This window comes from Vipera ursinii, assembly GCF_947247035.1.
Source record: "Vipera ursinii genome assembly, chromosome: 4".
Lineage (NCBI taxonomy): Eukaryota > Metazoa > Chordata > Lepidosauria > Squamata > Viperidae > Vipera > Vipera ursinii.
This window is the reverse complement of record NC_139514.1, coordinates 924,979-936,832: the sequence shown is the minus strand read 5'-3', so window position 1 is coordinate 936,832 and position 11,854 is coordinate 924,979. Positions and strand designations below refer to the sequence as shown.

Genomic DNA, 11,854 nt, shown 5'->3' with positions numbered 1-11,854 from the left:
GCGTGGCTTTGCGGCGAGTTCTTTTCCTGCCTGCTTAGGTCAGCCCCATCAGCACTTTGGAGGGGGGGGGGGAACCTCATAATCCTGTTGGACTGGACAGGGCTGACCTGCGGCGTAAGGCCGGTCTGCCGCCGTGGCCAAGAAGCAGCTTCTCCTGCACACGATTCTCTCAAGAAGCCTGCTGGGATCTCGTATGAAAGGAGAAAAGTCTCTCGTACGTGAAACCGAAGCAGCAGCAAGAAAAGATATTTGATTTCACACATCCAGGATCCAGAGATGGAATGGAATAGAAAATAGAGAATGCAGAATAGAATTGCCTTGGTGGAGCAGTGGGCTAATGCCTCCTTAAGTAACACCAGCTGCCTGCAATTAGTGCAGGTTCACGTCCCACCAGGCTCAAGGTTGACTCAGCCTTCCATCCTTCCCAGGTAGGTAAAATGAGGAGCCAGATTGTTGGGGGCAATTAAGCTGACTTTGTAATAATGCTGCTTTGGGGGGGGGGGGCAAAAGCCCTAATAAGCAGGCATATCCATAGAATGAAGGCTACTGCTAAGCTTGTAAGCCGCCCTGAGTCTTCGGAGAAGGGCGGGAGATAAATGGGATTAAAATAAAAAATAATAAAAATAAAATAATTCTTTATTGGACACACAAAGAATTCGTCTCCTGTTCAGAAGCTCTCAGTGTACGTACAAACAGCAAGTCATAGGTCGTAGGTCATAGTTACAATCATTAACCATAAGTTACAAAGAACAATCGGAGCATGGGGGGTGGGGAAACTTTACAGCAGAGCATCCAACCTTGGCCGTTTCAAGATCTGTGGACTTCCATTCCCAGAATTCCCCTGGGAACCTGGCTGACTGGGGAATTCTGGGTGTTGAAGTCCACAGCTCTTAGAAGCTGTTGGACACCTTTGATTTACAGGCTCAGAAACATGTCCCGGAACCTCAACTACATTATTTAAGGAACTAAGAAATGTTAAAGCTTATTTAAGAATATTAAGAAAGTAATTAAGAATACTAAGGAAGCTTAATAGTCTTGTCTCAGCGGCGTTACAGGCTGCCTTGGTGGTCCTGGTCAAGGGGCCAACTTCCTTCTCGGTGCCTGACCTCTTCTAGGCCTGCCCAGAGGATTTCCCCCCCTCACCCCCCCAGGGTCACCCTTTGACTTCTGGGTACACACAAATCATATTTCGCACTAAGGGGCGGTTGAAATGGGCTCCAGAAGTCAGCAGACTCGCAGCAACTTAAAAAAGGCCTTTTCGAAAAGAGAATGCTGGAAAAGTTTTTTGTTTTTGTTTTTGCAAGCATTGTGGAACGTTACACGGTCCTCGGTTTACGACCTAGCTGAAAAATGGGACTTACGACCGAGTTTGAAGTTTCCGCAGCCGCCCTCCCCCGTCATGGTCATGGATTCAGGACTCTTGCCAGCATCTCGCCGTCATTTGACACAGTTTTATGACAGTTTTGCCTCAAACTAGGATTCGATTTGAGTTTTTGGCCAAAGGGCACCCGTGGCGGAACACCCAATTCACATTTTTATTTTTTAATCCCATTTATATCCCGCCCTTCTCTGAAGACTCAGGGCGGCTTACAAGCTAGCAGTAGCCTTCATTCTATGTATATGCCTGCTTGTTAGGGCTTTCACACACACCCCAAGCGGCATTATTACAAAGTCAGCTTAATTGCCCCCAACAATCTGGGTCCTCATTTTACCTACCTGGGAAGGATGGAAGGCTGAGTCAACCTTGAGCCTGGTGGGACGTGAACCTGCACTAATTGCAGGCAGCTGGTGTTACTTAAGGAGGCATTAGCCCACTGCTCCACCAAGGCTCTGGGTGGCCACTGTGTTCACTTAACCACTGCAACCCCCCCCACACACACACACATGTTGATCACATGACTGACCCATTTTATAACTTAACCGTAATAGGGAGGCTTCCTGACAGTCGTATGTGGAGGACCAGCTATAAAGATTTCTCCGAAGAAGTCCCACGGGGGGGGGGGGTTCCCGGAAGGGAGGGAGACCCTGGATCCCTCCCCCCCAGGGAAGGAGTATGGAGGGGCAGCAAAGAAGGCCCCCTCCCCACACTCCAGAACTGGTAGTCCTCAACGAGCACAATTGAGCCCAAAGCTTCTGCTGCTGAGGCGTTTGTTAAGTGAGTTTTGTCCCATTTTACGACCTTTCTTGCCACAGTTGCTAAGTGAATCGCTGCAGTTGTTAAGTTAGTAACACCGTTGTAAAGTGAATCCGGCTTCCCCTGTTGACTGCTTGTCAGTAGGTCTTAAAAGGAATCACACTGTGACCGTCATAAGGTTGAGTTAGTTGCCAGGCGCCTGAATTTGGATCACCTGACCGTGAGGATGCTGCAACGGTTGTAAGCGTGAAAAAACGGTCATAACTCACTTTTTCCCCGTACCATTTTGAACTTTGGTCGCTAAGTGGACTGTTGCAAGTTGAGGACTACGTATAGCGCAGGTACAAACCCAAGACCTGGGGGAAGAGCCACCAAGGGCCCTTTGCTCAAGGAATTGCTAAAGTTGCTAGGAAATGGCCGCCTGTTTGCCTGTCCCCAATTTTGACCCGGTCACTTGGGGAAATAATTCCACCCCCCTCTATTCTAGCATGGAGAAACAACAAGGGGATGGCACTTAAATTTCTGGCTTTTAATAATCGGTGGTGTGAACGCCGCGGGGGAATTAAGTGTGGGTTGGAGAGGAAACGTTTTACAGAAACGGAGCGAGAGCTTTCTCCTTTAAAAACTGGGTTTTTCAGGTCTTCGTAACTTTTCTTCTTTGCCTTAAAATGAAGTACAATTCAAGGAAAAGCAGCGGGATTAAACCGTTGTTTCACAGAAGCCAAGATAAAAGTTGTAAGATAAAGACGTTGAAATCTTCTGCAGCGTTTCCAGGAATCTGGTCCCGCTCGGCTCAGGCGTACCCAAGTAACTCCCTGGCCATTGATATGTTTTAATAAATTTTTATGTCACCCGTCTACCCCATAAGGCGACTATGGGTGACTTACAGACTACAAAAAAAGTCCAATAAAAAAATATTCAAAAATTCCAAAAAAAAAATAATACAAAAACCCAGGATTAAGAGATGGGAGGCAGAGGGCAGCTTTTTTTTAAATCCTTGCAACGTTGCTGCAAAATACACTCGCAAAAGTGCACAAATCAGGGTGCAGGATAAAATGGGGGGATCTTGGTTTGGTGCAAAGGGTCCTGCGTTAAGATCCCCTGTTTAAAATCTTCAAAACAACATGTTTGCTCATCAGGATGCTTTCTTTTTTCTGGAACATTATTCCCCAATATTCTAAGCCAGGGTGGGGCAGGAGGGCTGCCCTGCGTGCGTCTCCTTTGGGCTGAAGCTCCTTTGGTGGAGAGGTGGGCCCAGGTTCGAGTCACCAGCCGGGTTGCCGGCTTGACTGGAGGAGAAAAGGCACGTTCCATTTCCGAGCAGAGATCCTGAAAAATGGATTTTTGCTCTATTGAGTCCCAGATGAAGATGCTTAGTCCTCAGCTCTTGCATCCCTTTGGGGGGCGGGGGGGGGGGCGGGACTGGTTCCCAGGCCCTAAAAGGGATGGTGGATGCTGGAATGTGGGTTCCTTGGTGTTCTCTGAGCATAGGTATACCCACCAACGCTGCCAGGGCAAGCCACTTCCATAAATGGAGAGCAAAACCCCTTCCTTCTAGCACTGATGATGTTCCCTCGTTGGGCCATGAAACGTCTGCAAGGAAAGAGCCAAGCTCAGAGAGCACCAGGGACCCCACAGTCCTCTTCGTCCTCCTCCTCCTCCTCCACAAACCCCCCTCCCTTCTAGCACTGATGATGTTCCCTAGTTGGGTCATGAAACGTCTGCAAGGAAACCATTAGCTCAGAGAGCACCAAGGACCCCACAGTACTCCTCCTCCTCCTCCTCCACAAACCCCCCTCCCTTCTAGCACTGATGATGTTCCCTTGTTGGGCCATGAAACGTCTGCAAGGAAACCACCCAGCTCAGAGAGCACCAAGGACCCCACAGTACTCCTCCTCCTCCTCCTCCACAAACCCCCCTCCCTTCTAGCACTGATGATGTTCCCTTGTTGGGCCATGAAACGTCTGCAAGGAAACCACCCAGCTCAGAGAGCACCAAGGACCCCACAGTACTCCTCCTCCTCCTCCTCCACAAACCCCCCTCCCTTCTAGCACTGATGATGTTCCCTAGTTGGGTCATGAAACGTCTGCAAGGAAACCACCCAGCTCAGAGAGCACCAAGGACCCCACAGTACTCCTCCTCCTCCTCCTCCACAAACCCCCCTCCCTTCTAGCATTGATGATGTTCCCTTGTTGGGCCATGAAACGTCTGCAAGGAAACCACCCAGCTCAGAGAGCACCCAGGACTCCGGGCTACAAAAATAGTGGGTGCTGGAATGCCAGAGAGAGGGTGGAGGGGGCAGGAGTAGCTTATACGAAAGATAAAGGGGAGGGGGCGTTCTATCCATGTGCTACGACGCTGGAGTCACCATCAGAGGTTAGGTTGCTTTGTTCCCTCCAGTCCTGGGGAGCCTGTTTCTCACGTGCCCCCTTCTCGGAGGGAAGTGTTGGGTCCTTGTGAAGACCCAGAGTGCTCTGCTTTGACTCTGGCTCTCACTTAATGGAAAAAAACTCATTTAATGCAAAGATAGATGGGGTCCCACCACCAAGGCCAGGGAATCTGGATCTTCAGAGCCCTTGAGTTGGTGCCCTGCCTTGGCCACTTTTTTGGACCCGTGGATTGGGCAGACCCCCAGCGGGATCCTCCATCTTCAGGTCCTCCGTGCCCCTCGGGTGAACCCCGAAGCGTGCTGGGTTGGTGTTCCTCACCCCAGGCTCCTCTGACTAGTCTTGGGGAGTCTTTTTCTTATCTGGGTAATCCCACAGGATGGCCTTCCGGAATACCCCGGAGGGGTCGGTGATGATGCAGTCGAAGCTGGTGTGGAGGTCGCGTGCCATCAGCGGGGAGAAGATCAGCGCTCGGGTCAACTGGCTGCCTTTCTCTCTGTGGACCAGGAGCAGAAGAGAAGCTGGAGAACAGAGACAACCAGCACAAGCCCCCCTGGGAACTGGACATCTTGTCTGGAGTGGCTCCTTCCCTGGATCCCAGCTGGTCACCCCGCCCCCTCGCCCAGTTCTTGCCTCCTTCCAGAAGTACTAGATCCAGATCTTTCCCCACACCTATTTTCTCTTCCCACCAGACTAGAAATACGGACCTACCAGACTTCAGCTGTTGTGCGTTTCAGGATCAGAATCAGAACAGAGCTGAAAGGGACCTTGGAGGTCTTCCAGTCCAACCCCCTGCTCAGGCAGGAAACCCTATACCATTTCGGACAAATGGCTGTCCAGCCTCTTCTTAAAAACTTCCAGTGTTGGAGCATTCACCGCTTCTGGAGGCAAGGAGTTCCACTGGTTAATTGTTCTCGCTGTCAGGAAGTTTCTCCTTAGTTCCAGGTTGCTTCTCTCCTTGGTTAGTTTCCATCTGTTGCTTCTTGTCCTGCCTTTTTCAGGCGCTTTGGAGAATAGCTTGACTCCCTCTTCTTTGGGGCAGCCCCTGAGATATTGGAAGGCTGCTATATTGTCCCCCCCTCCCCCGCCCCTAGTCTTTCTTTTCTCTAGACTGGCCAAGCCCAAGTCCTGCAACCGTTCTTCTTCCTGTGTTTTGGCCTCCAGGCCTTCCTTTATCCTCGTTGCTCTTCTCTGCACTTTCCCCAAAGCCTGTCATGCAGTGGCCAAAACTGGGTGCAGGACTGCAGGTGGGACCTGGCTAAAGGTGGTGAATGCTCCAACACTGGAGGTTTTTAAGAAGAGACTGGACAGCCATTTGCCTGAAATGGTATAGGGTTTCCTGCCTGAGCAGGGGGTTGGACTAGATGGCCTCCAAGGTCCCTTCCAACTTTATTATTATTATTATTATTATTATTATTATTATTATTATTATTATTATTATTATTATTATTATTATTATTATTATGATTATGATGATTATGATTATGATTATGATTATGATTATTATGATTATTATGATTATTATGATTATCTTTATAAAGCGGGACTAACACCTTTCTTCCTAAGGTGCGTCCTTTGTCCTGAGTAGTTTAACCCGGGACAGATCCTGCCTCCCCCGTTTCCCCTTGCAGAAAAGAGCCGGGCCCTCCCCACTCACACGGTGGGCTCCTCCTTCACCGATCCGTTTGGGTACAGCTGGTCCACGAAGGTGTCATTGGCCAGCCAGTACATGATGCCGCTCTCTGGGTGGGCGGTTTCGCCGTGGCAGCAGACCCGGATCTTCTCTCCTGGCAGCCAGAAGGAAAAGCCGGACCTCGTTCACCCAGGGAGGAACCACAGATGCCCACCTGGGCGCCTCCTGGTGCCCCCCCACCCCTTGACAGGCAGAGGGTGGCACGGATCAGCGTCCGCCCACAATCCCTCCGCCAGGTGTTCTCCCAACCAGGCCCCCGAGGGGTTCCCTGTGGATTCCCTTGGGCAGGTGGTCCTCAACTTACGACATTTGGTTGAGCCCAACATTTCTGCTAAGACACGTACTGAATTTCTCTTGTGAGACATTTGTTTTGCCCCGTTTTAGGACCTTTTCTGCCCCCGTTGTTAAGTGAATCACCGCAGCTGATAAATTAGTAACACGGTCGTGAGCTGAATCCAGCTTCACTCATTGACTTTGCTGGTCAGACGGTCGCAAAAGGGGACCGTCATAAGTATGAGTCAGTCGCCGAGGGTCCGAGTTGTGATCACGTGACCCTGGGGATGCTGGAATGGTCGTAAGTGTGAAAAATGGTCACAAGTCACTTTTTGGGTGCCGTCGTAACTTCGGACGGTCACTAAATGAACTGTTGTACGTTGAGGACCACCTGTAGCTTGTTCAGACTGCAACTCATCCACCCCTCCTTGGCCCTCCCTCTCCAGCTGCCCACACCGGCGGGACTCACCCAGGGAAGGGCTGAACCGGAGACAGGAGGTGATGCCAGAGGCCTTCTCGGGCTGGGAGGGGGCTGGGCGGTGCAACCCCTGCCCCCCCCTCAGGCTCCTCTTTGTAGGTGGGGGTCTGCATCCACATTTGTGCGCGAGGTCTGCAATGGGCAGTCAAAAAATTGAATAATAAAATAATAGATAAGATAATGTTCCAAATAACATATGAAACATAAAATAAGACAATAAAACAAAATAATGAAATAATATATAAAATAATAATAAAATAATAAAATAAAATAATATATAAAATGATAAAAAATAATAAAATAATATATAAAATGAAATAATAAAATAATATATAAAATAATAAAAAATAATAAATACAATAATAAAATGAAATGAAATGAAATAATAAAATAACGCAAAGTAATAAAATAATAAAAACAAAATTAAAAGGCTCTGGAAAGCAGAATCCGGCCGAGGCTGGGAGCCCCTTTTCTGACTAACCAACTTTATGAAAAAGCAGATGCTTCTTCTGTCAGCTGCAGCTCACTCCAGCAGAAGCCTAGAGTGGCTGGACTGAGGGAGGATTTGCACTCTGCACCACACATCTCCTCCTTCCTCCCGCCCCTTTCCCACTCTCCTCTGGCCTCCAGGAGCCTCCTGCGCCCCACTCTCTCCGCTGTGGGGCCGCAGAGAAGCCAGGATTGGCTTCTTGCCTCGATAAAGATTAGGCCTGGCTGGGTAGGGGGCTGAATTCATGACGGTGTCAGGCTTGGCAGGGGGCCAGCGGCTCTTCTACTGCTACCATAAAAACATCAATAACCCCATCGGCATTGACAAAATCCCCATCGGTCAATTGCAAGAAGGCAGCTTGGCTCAGAAGGACTGAAATCCCACGAGTCATTTAACCCCATCAAACCACGGCATCTGCCTTTCCCAGGCCCTTGGTGAGGACTCGATCTAGATGGTAAAAAGGGGCCGGATCCAGTCTGAACATCTGGCTGTGCGACCCACCACAGTCATACAATGCGATGCCACCCCGTGGCGCTACCTTGGATGGAGGGGGACGCACTAAGCAGAAGCAGCAGCAGCCAACCAGCGAGGGTCCGGACACCTGGAAAGAAAAGAGTGGGGAGATCAGCGGGCCTCCCAGGTTCTTTGGGAAGTGGGGCACGGGGCTCCGTCCCCGTCCGTCAGCAGTCTTGAACCCAGGAAGGGCCGGGGTGTGTGTGTGTGAAAGAGGATCTCCTTGACAATTAAATTCAGTGGTGAAAAATTTAAGGCAAGAAAAGTCAGAATTGTGGGATCTGAAGTCCAGAAGTCAGAAAAGGGCCACGGTTCCCACCTCTGGTTTAAATATTTGTTCAGAGTTGGACAGCTTTATGAATGTACTAAAACAATGATTTAAAAATAATAAAATCCTACGTCAAGCTGCCCTGTCAAGCCTGTTGTGATTCAGGGTCAGCCTGTGGGTTCGGCAGTTGGGTCGGACGACTCAGAGGAGGAGGAGGGGGGTGTTGAAGACCTTGCTGAGGGGGTTGAAGATCTTGCTGATGAGAGCCCTCAGCCACGCCCTTCCCACCTGGTCACGACGGAGACCCAGCTGTGTGAGCCTGACAGCCTGGATGAAGATGACCCACAGCTGGCCCTGTTCAAGTACGCCCGACGCAGGAGGCAGTCAAGTAGGAGTAAACAGAGGAAGGCAATGGGGCACCTCGGAAGGAGGCAGAGAGAAGCCACGCCCTGAACTGTTTAAAAGGGGAATGTGTGGGAGGGCTGGTTTGCTGAAGGCAACCGCTTGGATAGTTCATGTTTCTTAAAGCTCCTGTTTCTTGGTTTGTCTTGTTCCGTTTGTTTTTGTAGCAATAAATTTGGCAGGCGTAATTCCAGCCTCTTGCCTTCTGGAAAAAGGGGTTGTCCCTGCCTTTTCTGCAGGGCCGGTAGCAGGCTGGTACAGAACAAAGCCGTCCATTCTCTTTTTCAAGAGAGGCAATTTAAAAAAAACAAAACGTTGTGAACGGATTGTCTCCAGCATCTCACACCCAGATAAGCAGGGATTAAGTCAGACAAACAATCAAGCAGAAAAGGATATCCTAATAGAGGAACTAGCAGTGAGAAAAATCCACACTCCCACCAAAACTGACCGGACAAACTGCTGTTATAGAAACAGCGAGCGAAACACGCTCACTCCATAATCCTGATGGCGTTACCTAGTACAGTAATGAAATGTCTACAACAAAACAACCCGGCTCAGAGAACGAAGGAACCCCCGCTATCAAATGCCTTCCAAGTTTTCCCAGAGCAGCTTGCATTATAATTTGATAACAGAAGAGGATAGTAATTAAATTCAATACATAAAAGAATTAATTAAAACAATAAACGCATAGCAAGTAGTAGAGACATCTTAAAAATAATTGTGGCAAACAGATTTACACTATCGACTTAGACTGTACTGAGTGCATTTTTGGCTTACTGTTTATCCCAAAGCAGCTTAACCACAGTGAAAAGCAGACAATATAAAAGAGAACCCAAGTAATATATCAACATTAAAAGGATGAGAACAGCTAAACGCTTGTGGAAAGAGAAATTACAGAAATAAGGGAGCATAAGAAGATACCTGAACAAATTTAAACCCTTCTGGCTATCTGGGAGAGAACTAAGGGCAGACATCCATTCACCCGTCAATCTCTCTCTCTTTATCTATATCTTATGAATCTATCTCCCCTTCTCTCTCTCATCTCTCTCTTTTTCTCTTTCATCTCTCGTTCTCTCTCTCCACCCCAAGCTGGCAGGAATAGCCCAGGCTCCAGAAGACAGGCTGAAGATGCAGAAGGATCTTGGCAGACTTGAACACTGGGCGCTATCTAACAAAACGAAATCCAGTTAGAAAAAAAAGTAAGGCACTACATTTAGGCAAGAAAAACCAAATGCACAGGTACAGTGGTACCTGGCTCAATAGCAGTGACTGTGGGAGGGGTCTTGGCGTCCTAGTGGACAAATAGGAGCCAGCCGTGTGCAGCAGCAGCCAAAAAAGCCAACGCAGTCCTAAACCGCATTAACAAATGGGTTGAATCAATAATAATAATAATAATAATAATAATAATAATAATAATAATAATAATAATAATAATAATAATAATAATTTTATTTATATACTGCCCTTCTCCCGAAGGACTCAGGGCGGTTAACAGGGCAGATATATAAAAAATAAAAAAATACAAAAGTTTAAAAAAAGTAAACATATGCCCAACTAAAAACAGCAAATACATATATTAAAAATGACCATAAAAACCCAACCCATCCCCCATCAGGCCAGGCCGGCTTGTTCAAATAAGAGTGTCTTCAGATCGCGACGGAGGGAGCGAAGGTCGGGCGCCATCCGGAGCTCAACCGGCAACCGATTCCATAGCTCCGGGGCGCCCACAGAGACATTCTCTGACCGGTGGCACCCTGACCGGTGGCACTCTGTGGGAACGCACAGATCACTTGAGGTACTAATTCCGCTCTATAAAGCCTCAGGAAGACCACACTTGGAATTCTCCATCCAGTTTTGTTCACCACAATGTAAAAAAAAGATGTTGAGATTCTAGAAAGAGCAACAAAGATGACCAGCAGGGTGGAGGCTGAAACGTATGAAGAACAGTTGCAGGAAATGGGTGTATCTAGTCTAGTTTAATGAAGAGAAGGACGAGGGGGGACATGATAGCAGCCTTCCAGTATCTCAGGGGCTGCCCCAAAGAAGAGGGAGTCAAGCTCTTCTCCAAAGTGCCCAAAGTCAGGACGAGAAGCAACGGATAGAAACTCATCCAGGAGAGAAGCAACCTGGATCTAAGGAGAAACTTCCTGACACTTAGAACAATCAACCAGTGGAACCACCTGCCTCCAGAAGCTGTGAATGCTCCAACACTGGAAGTTTTTAAGAAGAGACTGGACAGCCACTTGTCTGAAATGGTATAAGGTTTCCTGCCTGAGCAGGGGGTTGGACTAGATGACCTCCAAGGTCCCTTCCCGCTCTGTCTCTCACCCATCCGACCCTCCACCCCGCTTATACGCCGCCCACCTGGCTATTCATCCCTACCCTTTGGCAGGAACCCTACCAGAAAGGCGCGAGGGCTCAGAGAAGGGAGGGGCTGCCCCCCCCCCCTTAGCCTTTCGGGACCGGCCGGGCCGAGTCAGCCGGTGCCGGCTCCGCTCCTCCGCCCTGGAAGGTGGCTTGAAATCCGGCCGGCGTCCCCGGGAAGGCTCCGCTTGCCCTGCGCCGCCGAGGGGGACGCGCGGGAGGGCTGGGCCGGAGGAGGGGGCTTCGGCGACCCCCTCCCCAGCCAGGGACCCGCCTGGCTTCCCCGGGCCGCTTCCTCGGGGCGCCGGGCTCCATCGGAGACGCCGGGCGGGCGCGGGGGGGGTCCCGATCCTCCCCCCGCCGAAGCAGCCCCTTGCCCGGCCGGGCAAGGGGCTGCTTCGGCGGGGGGAGGATCGGGACCCCCCCCCGCGCCCGCCCGGCGGAACTTGGCGTACCTGGCTCAGGTGAGCGCTGCCAGAGGGGGAGGGGCGGGACCCTCCGAGCCCCGGGAGCAGGTAGGGGGGGGAGGAGGCGGCCGGGGCGTCGCTTACCTGGGCCTGAAGGGGGCATGGCTGCTCCTTCCTTCCTTCCTTCCTTCCTTCCTTCCTTCCTTCCTTCCTTCCTTCCTTCCTTCCTTCCTTCCTTCCTTCCTCCCTCTGGGCTGGAGTGCCTGATGGGGCCCGGAGGCAGAAGGAGCGCTTTATAGGAAGACTCGAACTCAACTCAGCACTTTTTTCTTCCCCCCTCCTCTCGGGGTGACTCAGCCGCCCCCGGACGCGGCCGGAAGATGCCCAAAAGAACGGAACGGAAGAGAAGAGAAGAGAAGCTGGAAGGGACCTTGGAGGTCTTCTA

The 11,854-nt window shown here is 50.1% G+C and overlaps 1 protein-coding gene across 1 annotated transcript; it reads right to left on the bottom strand.

The window, feature by feature from the left end:
• Positions 1-4,431: 4,431 nt before the first annotated feature.
• IL18BP (interleukin 18 binding protein) lies at positions 4,432-11,572 on the bottom strand (the record flags this gene model as incomplete). Its single annotated transcript, XM_083362211.1, has 5 exons — positions 4,432-5,017; positions 6,179-6,308; positions 6,957-7,097; positions 7,994-8,056; positions 11,554-11,572. 5 exons carry the CDS (start codon positions 11,570-11,572, stop codon positions 4,858-4,860), a joined length of 513 nt encoding a protein of 170 aa, XP_083218337.1. The 3' UTR covers positions 4,432-4,857.
• Between the last annotated feature and the right edge of the window lie 282 nt (positions 11,573-11,854).